The following is a 27,528-nucleotide window of genomic DNA, read 5'->3' as shown; positions in this document are numbered from 1 at the left end:
GTCTACTATACATTTATGTAGCCAACTGGATATATTATTACATGTCAAGTAGCTGTATTGAACTCTGTGAGAAGCACTGTCACTCTTGTGGTCTTCACAGCAACCCTATGAGGTGGATTTTTTTTTTACAAGTGAGGAAAGAGAGGGCTTAAGTAACTTGCCTAATGTTGCAGCTAAAGTGGGAGAGCTGGAATACAACTACAGACACTGGCTTTAAAACTCGTGCTCTTGCTTAATCATTAAGTAATACTGAATCTCAGTGGATGCCTGACATATAGTAATAGACACTCAATAATCATTTGTTGCGTGAATGAATGGAAGAAAAAAACAGTAAAGGGGAGGGATGGGCTACTATCTTCAGAGTCCTCCTATACTCGTTTTCTTTCTGGGTGATCTCTGGCACCACTGCGAAGTTAGGGAAAAAGGCTAAGGAGGGGGCGGGGGGCGGCTAATGCTAGTGATCACGACTCTCGCAGGGTTTACTTTCTATCACAAAGTCCAGGTTTAGCCCAAACGCAGAAGCCTCGTTTTTAGTTCTACCATGACCTTAGCGCACTTATTCTCCACACTAGGAATGCTACAAGTAGCCCAATTTATGCTTCAGGGAACATTAACTCTGCAATAACCTAGCTAACAGATTTACCTGGGGAAACCGAAGGAGGCAAGTAACGCGCAAGCGGAAAACTTTAAAGCGCCGCCACGCAGGAGCTCCGCCGCCGGGAAAGTACCCACTACGGCTGCGCGAATTGGCGGCCCCGCCCTCCCTCGTCACGTGCTGTGGGACCGCGGCGTGGCGGCGGCAGTGGCAGTAGCGACGGCAGGCCATAGGGCGGTCAGAAGGTTTCCGGTTCCGGTGTAACGTTCGGGCTCCGTCTCAGGGGCTGAAGTTAGTGAGGTGAGTAGTGGCCCCGGGCCCGGAGAGGGTATCCCCGCGTCCTAGTGACTGGGGCTAGGGTTCAATCCAAGGGGAGGACAGAGGCGGGAAGGTTCAGTGGAAAGGAAGCTGAGAAAAGAACAAGTTCTGTGGGAGAACGGGTTGGAATGAGATTGTTGAGAGGAAAAGGGCGGGGGCGGGAAAGGGACGAGCTGAGGGGACTACCTCTGAGATGAGGAGTTGGGGTAGAACGAGGCTGGGTTGGGGGCGGGTCAGAGAGACGGAAAGAGCAAAAAGAGAAGAATGGGGGTTTCAGGGAGGAAATTGGACTTGTAGCAAAGGAGAGCACCGAGTAAGGAAATGCTTCAGAGGATTAGAACCTGCTCCCAGCTCATTCAGAGATCATTCTGCCTTCCTCTCCTTCCACACCATAACCACACCCCACCCCAGCCCCGCTCCACGCAGTTATTGTTGAATATTTGATTCGTGACAAAGCTAGTTACCGTTTGGAACTTTTATTTTGGCCACTGGCTGTTTAGTTTGCACGTTATCTTATGGAAGAATGGGTTGAAGTTGAGTACATTTGTTCATATGGTGCTTGGGCACACATTTCATCTGATAGAATTAGTTATGCAATCAATAGTTATTGAATGAATTAAGTGCCATATAGGAATGGCAGTCGTCCTCATTTTGTAAGATGAGTGAACCCAGTCTGAGAGGAATTACTTGTCAGAAGGCTGGTAAATGGTAGAGCTCGGTGTGAGCTCTTCATTCTCTGTGGTGTCTGAATATGCTTTTGAGCAATGCACATGTTGAGATTGATAGGCTCTACTGCTATCTCATGATGGGTAAATAGAGCCACTGTATTCATATAACGTGTCACTGAGGCACAAAATCTTTCACTCGTAGTTTCATGACTTTAATCTACTTGCTTCATATGGTTATACCAAAATTAAATACACTATTTAGCAACAGTTCTTATAGAGGATAAACCTGCCCGAAATGTAGAAGATAATCAGACTGTACCTTATAGGAGAAAAGATGTCTTAAAACATCTTAAAAGATAGAATCCCAGATTGGACCCTGATGTGTGGCACTGCTGGGAGGAGGTTAGCTTGGAATTGAGGTCAGTCTAGCTTATTGACTTTTAGGCAATATGGAGAAAATCAGGGAAATAAAAATTTTCTTTATGCTCATGAAGAGTTTTGAGATTTAAGTAGGGGATAAAAACGTAAACATGAATAAAATTTAAGAACTGTACTAACTTACATTAAACAACAAATTAAAGATTGTTGTAGAGTCTTTTATGATGGTGTTTTCTCTATTAAGCTAAAAAGTAGAATAAAGGTGAAAAGAGAGAGTACATCCAAAACGAAGGTAATCTTTTCTGAACTGAGGGATTAGTTATGACAGAGACCCTGTAGAACATGAGAGAAAAGTATCTAGGTACAGAATTCCCACTGGGTTGAATATGAGTACAGAGAAATGTGATAGAACAGTCTTAAGGATTAAGAGTTTTAATATAGGATGACTGACCTGGATAAGCCCTCTCATTTGTGTCCCTTAAAAGAAGGCCTGGGTTAAGGAATGCTTGCCCAGAAGTAGGAAGAATAGAACGGCTGGGCTCTGAGTGGGCTTTTTCAGTCTTGTTTTCATGTTATATGCTTGCCAGTCCTTGTTGAATATGACAGAATCAAAAAAGAAGCTAGGACTCATTTCTCAGACTAGGTTATTCCCAAGGTTTGCTTGTTTATTCCACAGGTTTCACTGATCCACTGATACTTACTGAGTTAGGGTTAAAAATCAAACAGAATGTAGTCCTTTCTGTTTTGAAGTATGAGTTGTAGGGAAAGTATTTGGCTTGAAATGAAGTAGAAGAACTTGCCTAGGATTGAGAATAGAGGTGGGGAAGGCATTCCTGATATACTTACTGTTGCCTGGGGTTATTTTAATCTTCTCCTGTCCTCTAACTTAACTCTTTACTGGTTTCTTTTTAGGTGCAGTATTGAATCCTATTTTGAGCTATCCTCCTTTTCCTGAAGAATGGCACTGTCTAAGAGGGAGCTGGATGAGCTGAAACCATGGATAGAGAAGACAGTGAAGAGGGTGCTGGGTTTCTCAGAGCCCACAGTGGTCACAGCAGCACTGAACTGTGTGGGGAAGGGCATGGACAAGAAGAAGGCAGCTGGTATGTACCTTTCTGAAACTTCTGGCTTAACATGTAGGATGACCCCAAATACTGCTTTGAACTTCCCCAAAATTCTCTCTGTTGGGAGTGTCTAAAAAAAGGTCAGGCCAGTTTCTCTTGCATTATAATGGAAATAGCCTAAATAATTAATATTGCTTTTTCTCTTATTTTTTATTTTTTATACTATTTGTGACATATTTTGAATCTCAGACTGATTTCCTTTGACCACTGCACTGAGTTACCTAAATTATATTTACTTAGGAAATATACTAAAGTCAGATGGGTATATTCAGATTCAGATCGACATCTAAACATTTAGAAGTCTCTATAAAATACATGAAAAATGTTGAGGAAGGCAGATTTTGTTAAGGTAGTCTCCTCCAACTGCTGTTTGGGAAAAGTTAGAGTGGTTATTCATCTTAAACTTTGATGCTCAGCCTAAACAGGTTACTCTGGCTATGCTACTTCCTACGCCAAAAAGTTATAACTATTTTTATCTCGTGGGGCAAGGTCATTCAGTGTAAGAGAATGTATGAGAATCCTACAAAGAACTTAAGAAAGCATTTCTCTCCCTCTTAGGGATAAAATTCCAGTGTTGGCATCTATTGTATGCCTAGTATTGGACTAAGTACTTTTACTTTTTCAACCTTACCACCTCTTTTTTTCTTGCCAGACCACCTGAAACCTTTTCTTGATGATTCTACTCTCCGATTTGTGGACAAACTGTTTGAGGCTGTGGAGGAAGGCCGAAGCTCTAGGCATTCCAAGTCCAGCAGTGACAGGAGCAGAAAACGAGAGCTAAAGGTAGGTTACAGTTAACTATCTGACGAGCTTGGAGTGTTTTGAATGGTAACAAAGTTGCTGAGCTTACCTGGCTCACACTTTAATAACCACTATTAGAATACCTAATATTTAAGAGAGGTACTTAGACATTGGAGTAGAGGGGGTGAACATGTATTATCACCATCTTATGGTGATGAACTACCTAAGTTCATGGGTTGAAACGTTCCAAGGAAACAGTAGGTAGCTTTGTCCTTTTTCATATACAGTTAGGAGTTTTGGTTCTCATGTTTCCCTAAGTCTCTCTCTTTTTCTTTTTTTTCAATAAATTGATTGCTCTAAGATTTTATGCTTTGATTTACTTGAGGCCTAATAGATTGCTTCACAGTGTGACTTCACTGCTACCTGAGCCATAGACCTCATTGTTGGTCCTTTAGAGATATTACTCTGCAATGGACTTCTAGATGGGACACCTAACAGCAATTGATTTTTTACTGTGTGTCTTGAGAGCCTACTGTTTTCCACATAGCATATTGCCAGTCCTCTGGCCCCATGAGTGGAATACTTAAAGGGACCATCATTACCTCCCTTACCTCCTTCTCTTTTTATCCTATAGTTGCTGATTGGTCATGGCCTCTTTCAATATTAGCAGTGTCAAGTAGCTGATCTATCTCTTTTCTCTGTCTGTCTCTTAAAAAAAAAATCTTTTCTGTGACTCCCATCAAAAACCTTCCAAAGTGCTTTTGATATCCTGGCTATCCTTTTGCTTTTCCTGAGGCACAAGAGTGAATAAGCAGTGTCTGCTTGGTCCCTGGCCAGGCTGTGGAACCAAGAGAAATAGAGATTTGTGTGCTTTTTGTGTTTAGGGTTTTGTAGGGTTATCAGAGGAATGAAAGATAGTCCTTGCCTTAAAGGAATTTGCAGTTTAAGGGTTGGGGGATGGGAGGGCACAACAAAATACAGTCACAAATTATGAAATCTGAGTAGCAGTTTCATGTAAATTTTAGGGTTGACTATAGAGTTTCAGACTTTGTTGAATTTTGTTACATTTAAGGGGGAATGCTTGATGCATAGTATACACAGATCTGTAGAGTGAAGATTATGTTTTGATAGGGCGTGCTACTGTATAAGTGCTGAGGGCCTGCTGTGAATAAAGTGACTACATTGGGTGGGATTAATAAAAATGGTTTCTTGAAGGAGGTATCTAGATAGCCTTGGGATTCGGGTCCCATTTTGGTCCATTCAGTCCCCACCCCACACAATATATTATGGGAGAGTCCTTTTTCTTGAACTGTAGGAGTTCCAGGAAGCGCTCGCCCCTGGCCGAGGATATGTCCTTGCAAAACACGAGCCCTCCTAGTGAAGAGGGGATGTCACCCAAAGCCTACCACCGGTGTGTACATTTGCTTTTTCCCATTGTCCCTTCCAGTTGGCCACTCTTGGTCCTGTTAAGTTCACCTTGCAAATTAGTCAACATATTTGAGTTCCCATTGTTTGATGAGAACAAAGTGTTATTGGGGAATACTGAAAAAGAGAGAAAGCCCCTGTCCTGGAAGAGCTTAGACACTAGTTGGGAGAAAGTACGTACTAACATTGAAAGACTTAACACTTGGCAAACAGAATATCAGCAGTGTAATTTTACTTAGTATGAACCAAGCTCTTAAGCGCTAAAAGGATGTGAAACAACAGTTTGATCAGAGTGGGTTGAGATTATTAATGAGAAAAACTTCCTGGAGGAGGTGAGTTTTAGGCAGGATTTGGACTGGGGGAAAAGTTGAGGGAGATCATTACAAATGTGGGCAGTAAGATGTGCAAAGACCTTGGGATGGGAACATTTATAAGCACATGGGATGAAATTTGTTTGACTGGAGTAGGAGAATAATGAAGTTGAGATGGGTGAGATGGTCCATTTGGTGGAGGGTCTAGAAGACTCTGGGAAAAGCCACAAAATGCTGATAAGGACTAGGATTATTCTTGCCTTCTCCCATGGGCAGGGATACAACTCTTCTTTCATCTTGGGTTCCCTTAGGAAGTGTTTGGTGATGACTCTGAGATCTCCAAGGAATCATCAGGAGTAAAAAAGCGACGGATACCCCGTTTTGAGGAGGTGGAAGAGGAGCCAGAAGTAATCCCTGGGCCTCCCTCAGAGAGTCCTGGCATGCTGACTAAGCTCCAGGTTAGTAATTAAGAACTGGAAGCGGTGGTTTTGAGAGTTGAAGAAGTAAGAGATGGATGGGTCCAGATTTATCGTGGCCTTAATTTGAATTAATTGTTAGCATTGGAAAAATTTTATGTCCTGCTTTATGTTTCATTATTTCTTGGTTTAACCAGGAGTATTCCAGTTGAAGGCTTTTGAAATAGCATTTACTGAGCACCTATTATGTGGCAAGGAAGGTGTGTTATGTACATCATTTGCCCAAATATCTACCTCACTGTGTCAGTAAGAAAATTATTGAAATGATTAGAACTTAACATGATGGCAGAGAAGTATTTCCAAATACTATAACACAGAAAAGATATAATCCACTTAAATAATTTTGAGTTCACTTTGTATGTTTTTAATAGGAATTATCTGTGTATTTAAAATGGGCACTGTTAAAAAATTTGGGGGCTTCCCTGGTGGCGCATTGGTTGAGAGTCCACCTGCCAATGCAGGGGACACGGGTTCGTGCCCCGGTCCGGGAAGATCTCACATGCCGTGGAGCGGCTGGGCCCGTGAGCCATGGCCGCTGAGCCTGCGCGTCCAGAGCCTGTGCTCTGCAAAGGGAGAGGCCACAACAGTTAGAGGCCCACGTACCACCAAAAAACAAAAAACAAAACAAAAACAAAAACAAAAAATTTTGATACTATGTAAGTAGTAAATATTTCTTGTACCACTTAAAATTTGTTACAGGAGAAATAGAATATATACATATATATGGATGGGTGGGTGGATGGACGGATTTGCATATTATATATGATATTTCTGAAAGGAAAGAAACTGATGGTGATGTTTTTTTATAGAAAATGGGGTGGAAGAATTCACAGTATACCCTTTTGTACTTTTTTGCATTTTAAACTATGTAAATATACCACCTATTCAAAAAAATGTTTAAAATAATTTTTTTTAAATATCTTGAAGCGCCTTGAAACAGGACTCCTGGAAAATTCAAGAAGAGTTATTTGATCATGTCCTCAAAGCTTATTATTCTGAACTTCTTTAGGGCAGAGGAAAGTATTTACAGAGATTAGGAAGTAAGTCTTCACATTGTTGGCTCCCGTTACCCAAACTAGGAACTCAGGGACAAATAGGTGATTTTTTTTTAAAGTGTAATAATGTTTATGGGTTCTGTCAGTTTTGCATGCATTTTCTAAATGTTCACAGTTGCCCTGTAAAGTAGGTACCATTTTTACCCCTTTTAGACACTTGGAGGTTTAGAAATTAAATACCGTGTTCAAGGTCACACAAGCATTAAATGGCAGAGTTAAGATTCAAACTCAGGTTTCCCTGACTCCAGAGTCTTAATTAGCAAGCTATGTTACTATCAATACTTAACATGCCAATCCTGCCTTGGGAAGATAGGTTGAAAAATTCCAGTGCTCAGCTGTGTACGCTTATCTTTATTACATTTTCTAGCCTATGGTACAAGCAGAATATGATGGGGTCATTCAAAAATTTTTTGTTCTCTAAACCTGAAAGCCCTTTGAGTTTAGGAACCTGTATGAGAGAAATAAAAAGATGTTAACAGTTTTTCAACTTTTTCCCCCACTGAGAGCAGATCAAACAGATGATGGAGGCAGCAACACGGCAAATCGAGGAAAGGAAAAAACAACTAAGTTTCATTAGCCCCCCTACGCCTCAGGTATTGTAACCAGATTTCTCTGAAAATAAGAATCTTTAGCACAGAATTTCTTGCCACCCACTCAAATGAGAGTCCAGAAGATGACTGCATGTTCCACCCCCAATTTGCCACAGTCTACCACTCTGTGGCGGGTTGGCGGGGGGCGGTCGGGGGGGGATCTGCCTGCCTGTCTAATTTTTCTGATTCTGATTTCTTTTTCTCTGTCTCACAGCCAAAGACTCCTTCTTCCTCCCAACCAGAGCGACTTCCAATTGGCAACACTATTCAGCCCTCCCAGGCCGCCACTTTCATGAATGATGCCATTGAGAAGGCAAGGAAAGCAGCTGAACTACAAGCCCGCATCCAAGCCCAGCTGGCACTGAAGCCAGGGCTCATCGGCAATGCTAACATGGTGGGCCTGGCCAATCTCCATGCTATGGGCATTGCTCCCCCGTGAGTATCTGTTTCATGGAACTCGTTTCTGAAGCTTGAGAAGCAATAAATACCTTTGAATGTTATTGATCCTCTTCTTGCAAGGAACTTAAATAATTTCTTAGACAGTTTCATATTTCTTACATATACTCAATAAATACCAATTGAATTTATTCTCTTGGTCACCTTGTTGCAGAGTTTAATTTATCTTCTTTTTACAATTGGTAGAACTGAAGTTAAGATTATTCCTCTAATATTGGAGCTAGGAATAGAGCCAGGTTTCCTGGATCCTAGGTCAGAACTATATCCATTAAACCACATTGAGTGAGACCAGATCTGAGAGTTCTCTACAACTGGGTAAAGGTGATAGACTTCATTTTTAACACCTTAATTGGTTTGCCATCCCCTGTCTGACTCAAGAATTAAGGAGTAAAGGAAAATATGATTCCAATTTCTTACCATTGTAATTTATAAGTTCATTTCATCTGATTGTACTCTATACTCAACTGTCCAGTTTGACAGTTTCAGTCAAGATGTTATTATTCACTGATGGGTTTATGTTCCTTAGAATTTTGTAACCTAGCTGTCTTTGTTGGGTTTTGATTTTTCCTTTTTTTTTTTTTTTTTTTAATTTTATTTCTTTTGGGCTGTGTGTTGGGTCTTCGTTGCTGTGCAGGGGCTACTCTTCATTGCACTGTGCGGGCTTCTCATTGTGGTGGCTTTTCTTGTTGAGCATAGGCACGCGGGCTCAGCAGTTGGGGCTCACAGACTCTAGAGCACAGGCTCAGTAGTCGTGGCGCATGGGCTTAGTTGCTCCGCAGCATGTGGGATCTTCCTGGACCAGGGATTGAACCTGTGTCCCCTGCATTGGCAGGCGGATTCTTAATCACTGCGCCACCAGGGAAGCCCTGTTTTTTATTTTCTGCTTGTTTTTTTTTTGCTTGACTTATTGTTCCAAATGGGATTTATTCCTTTGTGGGCTATTTTTCAGGAAGGTGGAGTTAAAAGATCAAACTAAACCTACACCACTGATTCTTGATGAACAAGGTCGAACTGTAGATGCAACCGGCAAGGAAATTGAGCTAACACACCGTATGCCTACTCTGAAGGCCAATATTCGGGCTGTGAAGAGGGAACAATTCAAGCAACAGCTAAAAGAAAAGCCATCAGAAGACATGGAGTCTAATACCTTTTTTGACCCCCGAGTCTCAATTGCCCCTTCCCAGCGCCAGAGACGCACTTTTAAATTCCACGACAAGGGCAAATTTGAAAAGATTGCCCAGCGATTACGGACTAAGGTATCTGGCTTAGAATATAATCTAGAATTTTGAAGAAGTTAGGAAGGTGACAAAGGAAATTGAATATAGTCCTGAAATAACCATCAACTCAGTTCTCTATGTTTTTGGCAATTAGATAAACAAGTAATAAAGCAATGAGTAATTTTTAAAATACTATATTTTTTCCTGGAATACTTGATTTTTAGCTGATTTGTCTTCTCAGTTACTTACATTCTACTTAGGTAGAAATAAAATTGAATTTGAAAATTCTCCACATAAACGGTCAGTGGAGGGAAACCGTTGAGAACCCTCAGGGCAACTAATGAAAGCTAGCCTGGTGTTAAAATTTACTGCAGACAGTCCACACACTTGGCTAGTTTGATTGACTGTATATTTGATGACTTTTACCTTCTTGTTTTCATCCTCTCAGAATGAGGTTTTTCATAAAATTCCATTTCTGCATATTTGCTGCAGGCAGGCACTGTGGGGTAAAGGGCTAGTGATGAGAGTGAAATGTATGTAAATCAACCAAGTAAAGGATAAAGTAAAGCAGAACAGCTCCTTTTTCTAAGCTTTCAGAAAGTATGAATTTGTTGCATTAGATGTAAAGAGTTCAACAAGGGAGTGTTTTAAAGTTTGGGATTCTACTACTTCCCTGTTTTCTTTGACTTCAATTTATCTTCTTGTCTTGTCTTTAGGCTCAACTGGAGAAGCTGCAGGCAGAGATCTCACAGGCAGCTCGAAAAACAGGCATTCATACTTCAACTAGGCTGGCCCTCATTGCTCCTAAGAAGGAGTTGAAGGAAGGTGATGTCCCTGAAATTGAGTGGTGGGACTCTTATATCATCCCCAATGGCTTTGACCTGTGAGTTTGTTGGTTAATACCTTTTCATAAGGCTAGAGTTTTAATGGGATAGATGGTACTTGTGCATTAAGTAAAAAATTTAAATCCAAGGAAGATAGATAACCGTATACAAGCTCATATATTTGTAAAGAATATGTTGTATGGGTTGTTTTAGTTTTTTCGGTTAATGTAGGAGGATTGGGCACATATAGTCTAAATAATCTATACAAATCTGTAAAATTTCTGCTTGCTTTGTTATACATTGTTATTTGTTTTTACCATATTTGTTTTCTTAATTATCTTCTTTTGCTACTTATAATAGGTGTTTACATTTCTTAAAGATCCAGTCCTAGAATAGAGCAAGGATTCTTAGTTGATGGGGGAGAGAATGATAAATAAAGCGTATAAGAAACATTTGGCAAGCTTCAATCATATCTGCTCCATTATTCTGATACATGGCTTTAGGAGACTGTCTCAGCCTTTCCTTATGCTTCCTTTGTCAGCCTCTGTCCCAGCGAATTATTGTTACTAATGAGAGAATATGTGTCCATCAGGGGTGTTAGGGTAGAAAAAAAAGGTTGACAATGACTGGTGTAGAGAGTGCATCCAACCTTAGTGGGACCATTTTGTCATCTTGAAAATTATAAGTAATATATTACATATTATAGACATGCAAATACTGTAAAAAGTTCTAGAATGCATTATGGGGGGGTGGATTTTTTCATTGTGTTTCTGAGATTCCCTCTCTCTTGGAATCATCTCTACCCACATATCCTGTTTTCCCTTCTTCCTCCAATTTTAGTACAGAGGAAAATCCCAAGAGAGAAGATTATTTTGGAATCACGAATCTTGTTGAACATCCAGCCCAGCTCAACCCTCCAGGTAATGTAGAGATTACTCAATCAAAGCTCTAGAGAAGTATTAGCCAATAGAAATTTATGTGATAATGGGCATGTTCTCTGTCTGGTCTGTCTATACTATAGCTGCTGTGCACACATGACTGTTGAGAACTTGAAAACCAAGTTGCATTAATACAGCTGAGGGACTGAATTTTTAATTTTATTCAATTTTAATTTAAATTTAAATAGTACATGTAGTTAGTGGTTACAGTTTTGGACAGTGCAGCTGTAGAGCATTGAGGTCTAATCTATAGATGGCCTCACTGATGTATATTGCAAATTGGGCTTTTGCCATAGTGTTGACTCCCAACTCTAGTACACCACCATTAAACTCCTGGCCCTCTTCAATCTTCTTTTTCTTCAGCCTTTCTCTTTATCATTTTTGTAGTGAAAGTCTGTTGGCTCAGTCAGAAGAGATGGGTTTTAGTTGTGGCTGTGAACTAGCTGAATCCCTTGGGTAAATCACTTATAATACAGAATTTCCTCATATGTAGAGATAATACTGATATTCCCTCTTAAGCAATCACAGAAGATTTTAACATTTTCATCAAATTTGAGATGAATAGAGGAGGTTAGTTTTTACTCAGTAAATTTACTCAGTAAATTTGCTTGCCAGTATCTCTAATAAGTTCATAAAAATAGATTGAGACCCTGTGATAATAAAAGAATAATAATCATTGAATTATACTTAATCAGAATGTACTTAGCTGTCATCAGCATGAATCATTAGAAGAAAGTGGGGGATTTTGTTTGTTTTAACAAATTGAGTAAATCTGCTTTGGGAGCTCAGAAGATTTTTCCTAATCCCTATGACTCTTAAATTATAAATTTCCTAATGTTGGCCAGTGGTTTTCAAATTGTATTCCATAGGCACGTTGAGGTTCAATAAGTAGGATCCAAATGGGATTCTGGATACCCCCCACCTACTCCAAATCCTCACACAGAGCAGCCGGAGCAACTCTAATTTTGTTTTCTATATTTGTCACATTTCAGTTTATAAAAGGGTTCAACTGCTTAAAGAAAAACAAGTTAGAACATTACTCATGAAAGATAAGAATGCTTTTGAGGGGCTTCCCTGGTGGGGCAGTGGTTAAGAATCCGCCTGCCAATGCAGGGGACATGGGTTCGAGCCCTTGTCTGGGAAGATCCCACATGCTGCAGAGCAACTAAGCCCGTGCACCACAACTACTGAGCCTGCGCTCTAGAGCCTGCGAGCCACAACTACTGAAGCCCATGTGCCTAGAGCCCGTGCTCCGCAACAAGAGAAGCCACTGCAATGAGAGGCCCTCACACTGCAACAAAGAGTAGCCTCCACTCGCCGCAACTGAAGAAAGCCTGCGAGCAGCAATGAAGACCCAAGGCAGCCAAAAATAAATTAAAAAAAAAAAAGAATGCTTTTTAAAGACATAACTATAATACCATTATCACGACCTAAAATTAACTAAAAGCAAACTAGAGGTCCTTTCTTTTTCTTTTTTTAATCTTAATTGGAGTATAGTTGATTTACAATGTTGTGTTAGTTTCAGGCGTACAGCAAAGTTAATCAGCTACACATATACAGATATCCACTATTGTTTAGATTCTTTTCCCATTATAGGCCATTACAGAGTATTGAGTAGAGTTCCCTGTGCTATACAGTAGGTTCATATTAGTAGTGTGTATATGTCAATCCCAGTCTTCCAATTTATCCCTTCCCGCTTACCCCCTGGTAACCATAAGTCTGTTTTCTACATCCGTAACTCTGTTTCTGTTTTGTAGATAAGTTCATTTATACCCTTTTTTCAGATTCCACATATAAGTGATATCATATATTTGTCTTTCTCTATCTGACTTATTTCACTCATTATGACAATCTCTAGGTCAATCCATGTTGCTGTAAAGTTTCTTTTAATGTGATTGATATTCACCTGTATCCCTCTAATATGCTTATTGCTTTGGTACATTCATTTCTCTGCCTGACAGTCGACAATGACACACCAGTTACTCTGGGGGTATATCTGACCAAGAAGGAACAGAAGAAACTTCGAAGGCAAACAAGGAGGGAAGCACAGAAGGAGCTACAAGAGAAAGTCAGGCTAGGCCTGATGCCTCCTCCAGAACCCAAAGGTACGTATCTTAGAGGCAGGGAAGAAAGGGTGACGAGTTTATCTCTGTCATTCTAGAGGAACTTTAGCATCTCTCTATATTTGGGTGCTTTTTGTTTCTCAGAATCATTCATTGGTTTTTCCTTTCCTAAATTTTCTATTGTCTTTGCTTATTAAGACAGGTCAACATAGTCATTGTAGATGTCATTTAAGGCTTTTTTTTTTTTTTAACTAATATTGACCATAAAACATTCCTATACTCCTGGAAGAATAATAGGCTTGAAATTCATGAAGATAGTAGTTGGAGTATTTGCATAGAGTTGCTATGTACATAATTCTTAAATGTTTGAAAAATGAAAATGCAGTTTAAAAAACCTCACTCCTGTAGTTTCCATTATCAGTAATATTTTGAGTGAGCACTGTTATGTATAGGATCTTTCACTAAATGCTATGATGAGAGTGAAAAATGCCAAAGGGCTTCCCTGGTGGCGCAGTGGTTGAGAGTCCGCCTGCCGATGCAGGGGACACGGGTTCGTGCCCTGGTCCGGGAAGATCCCACATGCTGCGGAGCGGCTAGGCCCGTGAGCCATGGCTGCTGGGCCTGCGCGTCCGGAGCCTGTGCTCCGCGACGGGAGAGGCCACAACAGTGAGAGGCCCGAGTACCGCAAAAAAAAAAAAAAGAAAAAAAAGGAAAAAAAAATGCCAAAGAAATTAAGTTCCTTGTCTTTCGTAAATTTTCAAACAATGTGAATAAATGCATAGCAGTTATTTAGATTAATTATGTGACCTCCCTCAAATGCTGAATTAATTGGATGGGCTTTCAAGGTAAGAGTATTTGGAGGAGGTGAGTTTTGAGCAGAGATTTGAAATAGGTGAATGATATGAATTAGTAGAGAAGAGATTGACAGGTTATCCCAGCTGGAGTAATGACTTACGAGATTGATTTCTATCATCTCTTCACTGCAGTAAGAATTTCAAATTTGATGCGAGTATTAGGAACAGAAGCTGTTCAAGACCCCACGAAGGTAGAAGCCCATGTCAGAGCTCAGATGGCAAAAAGACAGAAGTAAGTGCCATGGGATTGGGTGGAAACCCAGGGCAAGTACCTTTCCCAGACTCTTCTGGGGGATCCATATTTGGAGGGAGGGGAGAGTTCTCCGTTGCTCTCTCTTTCCCTCAGCCCTGCCTCTGATCTTCAATGCCTTTCTCACTTGTGGATGTCCTTCCTGTCACGACAGAGCGCATGAAGAGGCCAACGCTGCCCGAAAACTTACAGCAGAACAGAGAAAGGTCAAGAAAATTAAAAAGCTTAAAGAAGACATTTCACAGGGGGTACACATATCTGTTTATAGGTAGGTGTCCAAACTGGGCCAGCCTTTTCCTTAGAAATACCAAAACATTTTCCAGGTGATTGAGGCAGAATCACTGGTGTAAAGCATACCTAATAGCAGCTCTACTCTCTTTTAACGACCCTAGTGTAAATCAAGAGCTAGTAGATCTTTTTCATTGGTGAGGGTTAAAAACTTAGTCTTCTGTCTCTGAGGTCTTAGTGAACTAATACTAGTTCTGAAGAATGAATGAACGAATATGCTTATTCAGGCCAAGATGTGAAGTAGGGATCATTCATACTTTATGAAGCATAAAATATTATTTTTTAGGAAGCATTAAAAGTCTTTTTCCTCAGTTAACTATATCCTTATCCTAATGTATTGCAGTAATCCTTTTATTCCCACTCCAAAGTGGACTTTATTTATTTATTTATTTATTTTTGATTTATTTATTTGTTTTTATTCTTGGCTGCATTGGGTCTTCGTCGCTGCACGGGCTTTCTCTAGTTGCGGCGAGTGGGGGCTACTCTTCATTGCAGTGAGCAGTCTTCTTGTTGTGGCTTCTCTTGTTGTGGAGCACAGGATCTAGGCACTCAGGCTCAGTAATTGTGGCGCACGGGCTTAGTTGCTCCGTGGCATGTGGGATCTTCCCAGACCAGGGCTTGAACCTGTGTCCCCTATTGGCAGGTGGATTCTTAACCACTGCATCACTAGGGAAGCCCTGGACTTTCCATGTTGTAAATATTTTCTACCTTTTCTGTTGATTTAATGTTTTCATTTTATTCTTTTATGTCAAGTACATGTGTATCTTCTGTTTAGACGTGCTCCTGTTTAGTTCTTTATTATAAAAACGGCACATTATTATAAAAGTAGTGAATGCTTACTAAGATAAAAAACATTCTAACAATACAGAAGGACATTTACTGAAAAAGTCCCCTTCCTATTCTCTGATCCCTTAGGACCACTCACTGTGGGTAATTGCCACTGACAGTTTTTCGTATATTCTTCAAGAAATTTTTCAGGCATAGCATTGTGACTACTTTATATTATAAGCACCTAGAGGGCAAAGAATTTGTTGGTCTTTATACTGTCAAGAACAACTAGCATATAAATATTTTTGGATGATGGTAAATATCTCTTCTTCATTCTTAGAGTAAATTTTGATTACCTGCTATTTGTTGTAAAGTGTACAGTGCTAGACTTTGAAGAAGTTTAAGACAGTAGAAATACTTCTGGATTCATCAATTCTACCTTTAAGCATTAGTATATTTGCTTACTCCAAATGCCTTTGTTTTTAGAGAGAAAACTATTTTGGATCCATTTTTATTTGCCATTCCATTCAGGCAACTGCTGATGCTAAAATGAAAGCCATAACTAAACTTTCCCTCTCCAGAGTTCGAAATTTGAGCAACCCAGCCAAGAAGTTCAAGATTGAGGCCAATGCTGGGCAGCTGTACCTGACAGGGGTGGTGGTACTGCACAAGGATGTCAACGTGGTAGTAGTGGAAGGGGGTGAGTCTGAAAAAATTGAGGCAACCGTAGGCCTTGAAGTGATTAACATGGTGGGAAGAAAGGAGAAAAAGATAGTATTTTAGAGCCATACCTGGGTTTAATATCTTGGGCCTCTGTTTCTGTGTTTATTGGAGTAGAAGGACCTAAGATGTGGTTCCTGGGATTGCTTCAGCTACCACATTAATGTCTGAGCGTTGAATGCACACAAACGTTCTTTCTACCCCATCGTCTTCCACAACTCTGGCAAAATTCTCCTTCTCTGTTTCTAGGCCCCAAGGCCCAGAAGAAATTTAAGCGTCTTATGCTGCATCGGATAAAGTGGGATGAACAGACATCTAACACAAAGGGAGATGGTGAATGGGGGTTAGAGGGGATTAAGTGGGAGGTGGGATGGTACTCTGTCCATTCATCTGTTCCCTCTCTCTGACACTCTTGCAAATACCAGATAATGTTTAAGAATTTTAGAAAGACCCATTTGGACTTTAAGCATGCTAGACATTCATACAGTATTTATTATATGATCATATGCATGAGTATTAGTTATTCTCCTGCCTGTCCTTTAAGGCCTTTCTACTAGCTGGTTTCCCTGTTAGCCCAGACTCTGGATACTGGCTACATGAGTGTATTTAGTTTGTGAAATTTCAGCAAGCTGCGCATTCATATGTGCATTGTCTATATTATATAACTTTTTGACAAAAAGTTTTTTAAAGGATTGAGAGCAAAAAATATTTTTCAGATCAAAAAAAGCTCTCTGCTTCATTCAAGAAAATAAACTTTTATTCTTTTGCCCAAGTTTATCTTGTATATTTATTTGACATCCTTCAGGCCATCTTCTTCCATCAATATTCATTCTTCCCTTCTTTGAAGACCTGAGTTAGCATTTAACATATGCAGAGAACCTTACTTTTCTTAACTTTGGCCCTTCTATACTTTTCTTTCTTCCCTATTTTTATACTTAAACTACACTTTTTACTATAATTGATCTATATTTTATTTTGTTTCGCAAGTGTTCCTAAGATATTTTCATTCATTATATCTGTCCTCCTTCATTAGACTAAAAACTCCTTGAGAATGGACTCTTATCATTTTGGCATCTGAAGTGCTTAGGACAAGTTTTTATTGTTCTTTTATTTATCTCCTTATTCCCAGTACCTGTCACAGCTCTTGACATGTAATTGGTCCTCAATACATGTTTGTTGAATTAATTAATGTCCCTACCTGTTTGGAGATTTCAGTCTAATTGGGGGGAAATAAAGAGTAACAGAAGACATTTGATCCCAGTACATGAGAAAAGGTGATGATATTTAAAAGAATTTGGGTAGGCTTGAATACTGTTTGTTTAGGACCTAAATCTTGATGTCTGATCTAAGTCTAGAGCAAGATTTAGCTAATTGTCTTTTCCAGATGATGAGGAATCTGATGAGGAAGCTGTGAAGAAAACCAACAAATGTGTACTAGTCTGGGAGGTAGGTGATTAAACACTGAAGCAGGACTTTAGCTAATTCCTGATTGTTTATATTATGCAAATGGAGCAATATAATGGTAAAACTAAATAATGACTAATCCCTTAAGTAATTTGTATTTCTTTTTGGAATTCATTGTTAAGTATTTGGCAGCAAATCCTTCCTGATTATATTTTAGTTAAATTGATGGGTATATACTTTATGCCATCTGGGGAAAAGTATGGAAACTGGTGGCAAGAATACAAATTCTCGATTTATTTATTTCACAGTCATGGATATGAGACTTGGAAAGAGGGAAATGAATTGTAGAATTTTTCTTTGGATATAGTGAAAGAAGTACTAGACTTAATACAAAGTTGGGAGTCTGGGCAGTATCACTTACTAGCTGTGTAACTGGGCAAGACACTTAATGTCAAAAACTGTTGCTTTGTCTATAAAATGTGGATATTATTTTCTCCCTATTGTCAGTTTTATTTTGAGAACCTAATTTGATTATTATGTAATGATGCTTTGCAAAATGTGACTAAATCACTCTTAAAATGGAATTTTTTTATGGTTATACAATTCTTTCATCCCTCAAATTTTCTTAGTGAGCCACACTATTCTGAAGAATGAATGAATGAGTGAATATGCTTGTTCAGGCCAAGTTGTGAACTAAGGATCATTCACCCTTTGTGAAGTGTAAAATATCATCCTATTTCTCCAGGAAGCATTAAAAGTTTCTTTCCTCAGTAACTATATTCTTATCCTGATGTACTGCAGTAATCCTTTTATTCCCACTCCAAAATACATTTTATACATTGTAAATATTTTCTACCTTTGTGTTGATTTAATGTTTTCATTTTATTCTTCTAGGTTGCATGCGTGTGTGTATCTTCTATTTTTTAAATGTGCTCATATTTAGTAACTAGTTCTTTATTATAGACGTAGTACTTTGGGACTTCCCTGGCAGTCCAGCGGTAAGACTCCGCACTTCTCCTGCAGGGGGCGTGAGTTCGATCCCTGGTCGGGGAACTAAGATCCCACATGCCATGCGGCATGGCCCGAAAACAAAAAAAGTAGTACTTTACTACCAAAGTAGTGAATGCTCATTAAAATAAATTCTGACAACACAGAAGATCACTTACTGAAATAGTCCCTTCCAATTCACTCATTTTTTAAGACCACTCTATAGGTAATTGCTACTGTTTTTCATGTATCCTTCTGTCTTACCCCAGATTCCTCCAATTTATGCATACTAAGTAGGTAATAATAACCATAATAACTGTTTCTGTGTCTCATAAGTCCCCATATGCATATTTAATATCCCCCAGCCCCTTCACCTCTTTAAAATTCTGTTCCATTTATCTCTGAGAGTCCTCAGGAATTATTTCTCAGGTTCAGAAATAAGCCAAGTTGTGCTTTAGCCTCCTTTTTGGAATCTGATCCCTGAAAGCCTCTAGCACTTTGTGACTGCCATTGCAGCTAGTCCCTTTGATGAGAATGCAGTTCCACTAAGGACTGAATCTTTCTATTGTAGTTGTCTGCAGGTTATCCCCCTTGGCTCCCATTCCTCTCTCCCCCGAACCCCTGGATTGTTCTTTGTCACTGGGCCCCAAAACCTCCTGCTTATATACATGGTCTCACTAAGTCTTATGAAAAGAGTCCTTTTAGCCTCTAACTCCTTTCTCCTTAAATGCCCAAATCTGGAGGCCTGGTGGGAGGCAAGTTCATCCCATCTCACCCTCCGTAGTCCTTCCTGACTTACTCTTCCATCCAGGCACCAGAGCACAGAACTCCTCATCTTCCATTCAGTCAAAAAAACAAACCCATATAAAGTCATGAAAACTCAGCAAATATCCAAGGGGGTGGAGGTTAGAATTGTTTGTTTTGTTTGTTTAATATTTATTTATTTAGGCTGCACCAGTTCTTAGTTGCAGCACTCAGGATCTTTTATTTGAGGCATGCGGGATCTTTAGTTGTGGCATGTGGGCTTCTTAGTTGCAGCATGCATGCGGGATCTAGTTCCCTGACCAGGGATCGAACGCGGGCCCCCTGCATTGGGAGCATGGAGTCTTACCCACGGGACCACCAGGGAAGTCCCTAGAATTGTTTTTACCATAAAATTATGTTCAGGTAGGCATATTGCTACACAGGTGTTATTAAGTTTTATAAAGGAATATTATATCTGATTTAAATTAGAAATTGCAGTGTTTTTATTAAAAATTTTGTCTCTTTCCCAGGGTACAGCCAAAGACCGGAGCTTTGGGGAGATGAAGTTCAAACAGTGCCCTACAGAGAACATGGCTCGGGAGCATTTCAAAAAGCATGGGGCTGAGCACTACTGGGACCTTGCGCTGAGTGAATCTGTGTTGGAGTCCACCGACTGAGACTACTGCAAGCCCTTGCCTCTCCCTTCTTGCCTTTGTCTCTTCAGTCCTCTCCCTTATTCTCCTTCCAAACCCAGCCCTACTTGTGTGTGTGATCTCAGAACTGTGCCAGGCTGACATTGGGACAAAGGGAGAACACCTTGCTTCCTTCCCCAGACAGCCTGGTGCTGCCCTTTATTCCCCTTATGTGAATATGATTAAAGAGTTATTTTTAAAGTCGGTATGATATTTTTCACACATTCAAAGGTATTGGAGTTTGGGTCTTCAGGTGATCTTGTCTCCAGACTTCTAGCAATTGCTGTGGAAAAAGAAAATTTTGTCATTGATATTTATGAATATATAAATGGATGAACGAATGGATGGATGATTGGATAATGGAAATTTCTGACCTCATCTTAGAGCAAGAATGATAAATACTGTTTTCCTGGAGCAGAGTGAAGAAGGAAAAGGTATTAAGTGGATAGGGGAGAGGGAATTTCCATCTCTTAACCTTCAGTGGATAGTCACGAGGTTGACAGATTACTTCTGGTCTTGGCTGAGTAGTCTTAACAGGAAATTAGTTCCTCATATGGGTGAATATATGAGAAGCTGTGTCGTGGGTGAAATGGACACAGAAGGAGAGTCCAAAGAGGATGTTATGGGTCAGTTTGTAAAAGGGAATAGGATTTGGGAATTTAGCCTATTCTCTTTACTAATTAAAGAAACCAATCCTTTTCTAAAAGACAATGTGTAATTTCTTTTTCCCACCCACCCCCAAGAATCTGACAAGATGCAGTTCTGTTTAAGCATTTAATGTTTCTGGTTTGATTTTAGGAGTATTTGGGTCAGAATAAGTATCCATAGAAGTCCAAAATTCTTACCATAAATATCGTTCCATTTCATGTTGCCTGTTGAGGATGTATTGAGAATGAATTGAACATAGGAGCCATTAGAGTTCCTCCCTGCTAATTGGAGTTTACTAGGAAGTAGTGTCAGAATGAATACTTGACCAGAAGTTAAAACATTCTATGTTATCAAATTAACCCCTTTAAAAAAAATGTGGGGACTTCCCTGGTGGTCCAATGATTAAGACTCCATGCTCCCAAGGCAGGGGTCACGGTTTGGATCGTTGGCTGGGGAACTAAGATCCCACATGCTACATGGCATGGCCAAAAATAAATAAAATTTTTAAAAATTAAAAAGTTACTGTTTCAGGCCCTAGTTAGAGTTCCAATTTTAAGGCAGCATTAGAGAGTGCTAGGATAAAAAAGGTGGAAAGAGACAAGGGACTGCAAAAGGCCTTAAGGAAAAACTATACAACCTCTTTTTTAGAGATAAGCAAACTATAACCCAGACAGATGACATTACTAATTCCTAGAGCAGGAAGAAACCGAAAAAAAAGCCTATATCTGTGAGACTTAGGAGCTAGAGAATTGATATTTCGTGATTTAAGCAAATCCAGGGGAAAACATTGTCAGAAGTAAGTGCTTTTGCTTTTATTAAAGGATTTATTACAAATATGCGTGTAAATAATTTATATACAACTTCAAAAATGTATTGTTTGCTGAAGACCTAAAAGGAGTCTTTTTGTTCATTATAAAGTTCAGTAAGTTCCCTACATAAAAGAATGAGTTCCAGGGCTTCCCTGGTGGTGCAGTGGTTGAGAATCTGCCTGCTAATGCAGGGGACACGGGTTCGAGCCCTGGTCTGGGAGGATCCCACGTGCTGCAGAGCAACTAGGCCCGTGAGCCACAACTACTGAGCGTGCGCGTCTGGAGCCTGTACTCCGCAATGAGAGGCCGCGATAGTGAGAGGCATGCGCACTGCGATGAAAAGTGGCCCCCGCTTGCCACAACTAGAGAAAGCCCACGTACAGAAACGAAGACCCAACACAGCAAAAATAAATTAAAAAAAAATATTCCATTCCACAAGCACATTCATAAGTCCAATTTGTTCGTACATCCAACAAAACCCAATTCACAATTGCTGTACTGTAATCAGTTTGTAATACTTTTCACAAAGTAATACATAACAAAACATTTTGAATCTTACAGTACAGTACCTTGAAAAGTACAGTAGTACAGTACAACAGCTGGCATACAGGGGCATGTTTGCATCTTTGAAAGTTCTGAACTTGAAGGTTCGTCTGTAGGGGGCTTACTGTACCCATAGTGAGACTTAATCCTTGTTTTAAGTCTTAACTCCCTGTGCTTCAGGGTGGTGGTGGTTTTTTAATTTATCTGATCCTGTACTGTATTAAGCATTGTGCTCGATATGCATTGCCTCCTTTATCAGAACAAATTTGTGAGGAAAGTAGATTTTTAGAGGTGAGAAATCTGAAGCTAAGAGTAAATCTGAAGCTAAGAGTAAGTAATTTGCTTCAAGGTTATGGCTAGTAAGTGATGGAGTTTAATTTGAACCCAGGTTTGACTAGAACCCAAACTTAGTCCCTACACATGCTGCTTCATTTGTGAAATAGGTGGTAGGGACAGATGTGTTCTTTCAGATGAATGCTAGACTCAGAATAATTCCTATCTTGGGATGCTGTTATCACTTAGAATACATTGTGAACTTTAGTAATTTCTTTCATAATCTGAAGTTATATCTTTAGTTAACGGCAGTTATTTGTCCTCTGTAGCGTTCTGGAGAGAACTTTAAAAGTCATTTGGAATTTATCATGGAGAATTAAGTGAAATGATCAAGGTAGATAATAGCTTTCTTTGTTAAAAAATGCAAATATAAAGTTACTGGACTGATACGTCCTTCCTATATGTGGCTTACCTTGATGAATTTCCAGAAATATCTTGAACAATGGCAATATCATTGTAATATAGGTACCAAATAATTATTTTTGGATAAGACAATTCAGTCATAACTAACACTGTTTAGCAATCAGGGTGCTTTTGCATGTTATTCAATGCAATATTCTGTAGTTAACAGACATGTAATTTTATTCAGGGCAGAAAATGCTACTGTTCAAAAGATTCGATCCAGTTGGAATGATCAGGGAAGTTTGCCTGAAAGAGGCAATTTAAGATAGTTCTTGAAAGAGGCAATTTAAGATAGTTCTTAAGATAGTGCCTGAAAGAGGCAATTTAAGATAGTTCTTGAAAGATAGGTAGAATTTTGGTAATAGAAGAGGATATTTTAGGCAGAATTAATTATAAATAGAAAATTACAGGATATATTTAAGGAAAAGGAACAGTTTGGAGCCCAAGGAACCTTGGAGGAAAGGCATTTGAGATAATACTGGGAAGTTAGATTGGAACCATTGTGGAGTGTCTTAAAAGTTAGGGCTTTTACTTAACTTGGTACATAACAAGGAAGAAGTTTTTTGGTTTTGTTTTTTGAGTAGGGGAAAACTAGGCGATTAGTCTGGTAATGTATATAAGCTGAAGAGATATACTAGGAAGCTGATCGTGATGCTGTTGATATGTAGAAAGGTGATAATCTTTAGGTAGAGGGCAAGGGGAATGAAAAGAAGGGAATTCACGCAAGAAATATCTAGGTAGAAGTCTACAAGATTTGATAACTAGTTGAAGGGGTAGAATCAAAGATAACTAGGATATCCAACTTGAATAAATCTGAATGCAGGTGATAAATTTAATCTTTGGGAGAGAATGAGCATAAAAATGAGAGAAGGGCTAAAAATGGAACTTTGGCAAACACAAGGGGGTAAGAAAACTAGCAATGGGCGGAGAAAGGATCCATTTAGTGGGATCTGATTAATGATTGTATATTTAACAGAAGCAAAGGGAAATGAATTTTAAGAAAGATTTAAGTATAATAAATAATAGCTGACATCAACATCATCAAGCCTTTACTAAGCCAGGCACTACTTTAAACACTGTGCACACATTAACTCATTTAATAATTATAGCACCACAGAGAGTAAATTGCCAATGGTAAGTGGCAGTAAAGTAAATTGCCACTCGCAAGTAAATTGCCAACGGCAAGTGGCAGAGCCTGAATTTGAGCAGTCTGGTTCTAAGTGTCTTACTCTAAACCATTGCACTAACAGAAAAAGCTGAAGGCTGAGACTGTAAACAGTGCACTGGAATTGGCAATTAATAGATCTTTGATGCTTTTTAAGAGTGTGCTTCCTCAGCACCTATTGCAGTGCCTACCTATTTCACTGAGAAAAGAGAAGCAATTGAAGAGAATTTCTGCACATTCTCACCAACACATCTATCAACCTACCTGAATCTCTCTACCTAGATTCTACCTTCCTGTTACAAGAAAGGAACTGTCTATGGACCTATCACCTGATCCTATCCTCTTCCACTTACTCAAGGAAATCAGCCAGCAATTGTCCCATCTCTATCCTGTATCAACTGTAGCATCTGATAATAGCTACATCATTTCCCACCTTGGAAAAAAGAAATGACCTTTTGAACCCACATTTCCCTCCAGCTTCAGCTCCATTTCTCTGATCCCATTTTATTTCTTGAAAGAGTTGTCACCACATTAACTCCACATCTCCCATTCTCTCTAGAACCCTCTCTAATCACTTCACTTCCTGGAAACAGCCCTTGTCAAGACCACCAGTGACTACTGTGTTTGCCAGATTCAGTGGTTATCTCAGTCCTCAACTTATGCAACCTATGCAGCAACACCTGACACAATTACTCCCTTCTGCTTGACAAATATTCATTACATGGCTTTCAGAACATTACTTTCTGGGTTCTCCTTCGCTGGTCATTCATTTTCAATATCCTTTGAAACTTGCTCCTTATAGCCCAGTCCTTGGTCCTCTATTCTATCTACGCTCACTCACTTCTGGGCAACCTCATCCATCTCATGGCTTTAAGATCATCTATATACTGACAATTCTTAAACTGATGTTTCCTACCAAGAACTTTTTCATGAACTTTAGACTCGCAACATCTGGTGCCATTTATGCCTCTGATACTCAAGATGTTTAACTGAAATCCCGATTTCTACTCATTTCTCACAGGACTGCTCCTTCCCCTTTCCTCCCCTAGTCCGTCTGAGAAAATGGCAATCCATTCTCCGAGGGAACAATATCACCCCACACGGAGAAAAAGTTGGCTCTTGGGGGATGAAAAAGTCTTAGATATTACAATGCTTTGTCACCTTCCAAAGCTCAACTCTACCAAACAAAATCTTACTCATTTAATTTCTCTCATTTTCTTGGGTGTGACACAAGCAGCAATGACATTGAGTTCATGGAAGATACAAAAATTGTATGCAAAGTCAGTAAGCCCGTGTGCCACAACTACTGAGCCCGCGTGCCTAGAGCCCGTGCTCCGCAACAAGAGAAGCCACTGCAATGAGAAGCCCGCGCACCGCAACGAAGACTAGCCCCTGCCTGCCGCAACTAAAGAAAGCCCATGCACAGCAACGAAGACCCAACGCAGCCAAAAATAAATAAATAAAATAAAGTTAAAAGTTCACTAAATTTTTTTAAGAAATTAATTTTTCAATTATTTTACTTCTGCTGGAAATATAACAGTTTTGAATGATTTTTTAAAAACTCATTCCCAGGCTTCCCTGGTGGTGCAGTGGTTAAGAATCCGTCTGCCAATATAGGGGACACGGGTTCGAGTCCTGGTCTGGGAAGATCCCACATGCCGCGGAGCAACTAAGCCCGTGCACCACAACTACTGAGCCTGCGCTCTAGAGCCTGCGAGCCACAACTACTGAACCCGTGTGCCACAACTACTGAAGCCCGTGTGCCTAGAGCCTGTGCTCCGCAATGAGAAGCCACAGCGATGAGAAGCCCGCTCGCGGCAACTAGAGAAAGCCCGTGCGCAGCAACGAAGACCAAATGCAGCCAAAAATAAATAAATAAACAAATAAAATTTAAAAAAAAACACTGATTCCCTGGTGGTCCAGTGGTTAGGACTCAGCGCTTTCACTGCCATGGCCCGGGTTTGATCCCTGGTCAAGGAACTAAGATCCCACAAGCCGCATGGTGTGGCAAAAAAAAAAAAAAAATCAAAAACCGATTTCATTGCTATTATGTATTTATATAAATTGTTAATTTACATATGTAATGCAGTGAATTACAATTTATATACATAAATTACATTAAAGTTTATTCAGCAAATACAGTTATAAAGTTAAATATTATTAGCGTTAAAATTTTTAAGTTTTGGGACTTCCCTGGTGGCGCAGTGGATAAGACTCCATGCTCCCAGTGCAGGGGGCCCGGGTTCGATCCCTGGTCAGGGAACTAGATCCCACATGCATGCCGCAACTAAGAGTTTGCATGCCACAACTAAGAAGCCCGCGAGCTGCAACTGACCAGGCACAACCAAATAAATAAATATCAAAAAAAAAAAAAAAAGAAGAATCATCCAATGGAAGAAAGACATCAAAAATTTTTTTAATTTTTAACAAAGATTTTAGTCACACTTAACTCTGCATTGAATAAAAAGTAAACTTCATGCTTACTCTTGTATAAAGCACAAATATACAGACAGTACATAAACAGATATACAATATAACTGTGGTATTAACATTTCATGGGGGTTGGGGGAATAGGAAAAAATATCTAAGAAGAATCTTTAGGGTCAACAGCAATGGAAAAAAAGGCTGAGAAACACTGTTCTAGTTAATCAGGTCAGAAACCTTGGTGTCATATTAGACTCTTTTTTTTTCTTCTTCTCATATTCCCCTTAAATCCATGAGCAATCCTTTCGGCTCTACCTTCAAACTATCCAGGATCTGACGCCACTCCTCTTTTTTTTTTGCCATGCTAGTAGAAGCCACCATCATTTCCTTGTCTGGATTACTCCAATAGCCTCTGGTGGCTCTGCAGTCAGTCTATTTTCAACATAGCAACCACTGTAATCTTTTAAAGAGAATGCTATGTAACTTTTCTGCTTAAAACTGCTCTGCTTAAGTGTTCCCCACCTCAAAGTTAAAAGCCAAAGTCTTTACAGTGGCCTTCCAGGCCCTACATGAACTCTCTCCCTTCACCTCTCAGATTTCATATTCTATCACTTGTCCTCTTCTCTAGCCACAATGGCCTCCTTGTTCTTCCTCTAATATATCAAGCCATTGCTGTTTTAGGTCCTTTACACTTGCTGTTCCACCTGCCAGCATGTTTTTCTCCCCCTCCCCCATATTTGCTTGGTTACCTTGTGCTCAACATTCAGATCAAGTATCACTTCCTTCCAGAAGCCTTCCTTGATCACCAAACCACCATTCCCATTCCCTTAAGGACCACACACACAACCCCTCTCTCTTCCTTAACTTGCTTCATGCTACTTCATAGAACTTATTACTCCCTGATATATTTTTTATGGTCTCCTGCCAATAAGCCCCAGAAAAAAGGGATATTTGTCTATTTTGCTATGTTACTCCCCCACATCTAAAACTGTACTTGGCACAAGACGTTCAACAACTTTTTGTTGAATTAACAAATACTATACGTGAGCTTGACAAAACAGGTTCCCTGCCTCAAAAAACGTGAGTCTACTGGGAAGACGTGAAAGAATTAAAATACAATAACTGCATGTGTTCAGTGGAACAAAGAAGTCTCCAAATCTGCCCAGAGAATTTACATAGGCATATGCAATTGCACGGTTAATCTAGGTTGTGCTAATCAATGTAATAATAAATATCTAAGGCTTTTGTAAACTATAATGTATTATGCAATTGTGAGGCTGTAACATATCTGGCGAAGGTGAGATCACATCTTGCCTTT

General features: G+C 39.7%; 1 protein-coding gene across 1 annotated transcript; it reads left to right on the top strand.

Moving 5' to 3' along the window:
• The first annotated feature begins 787 nt into the window (after positions 1-787).
• Positions 788-20,087, top strand: PRPF3 (pre-mRNA processing factor 3). The gene is made up of 16 exons (XM_082678696.1): positions 788-895; positions 2,872-3,062; positions 3,736-3,866; positions 5,872-6,018; positions 7,601-7,684; positions 7,896-8,116; positions 9,087-9,393; positions 10,071-10,237; positions 11,019-11,098; positions 13,078-13,221; positions 14,166-14,265; positions 14,438-14,551; positions 15,921-16,039; positions 16,309-16,392; positions 17,444-17,505; positions 19,725-20,087. Exons 2-16 carry the CDS (start codon positions 2,918-2,920, stop codon positions 19,869-19,871), a joined length of 2,052 nt encoding a protein of 683 aa, XP_082534822.1. The 5' UTR covers positions 788-895; positions 2,872-2,917; the 3' UTR covers positions 19,872-20,087.
• The last annotated feature ends 7,441 nt before the right edge of the window (positions 20,088-27,528 follow it).

Source organism: Grampus griseus (genome assembly GCF_964374135.1).
Source record: "Grampus griseus genome assembly, chromosome: 1".
In the NCBI taxonomy this organism is placed as follows: domain Eukaryota; kingdom Metazoa; phylum Chordata; class Mammalia; order Artiodactyla; family Delphinidae; genus Grampus; species Grampus griseus.
Note: the sequence above shows the minus strand (reverse complement) of the source record. Positions and strands in the feature narration are given on the sequence as shown.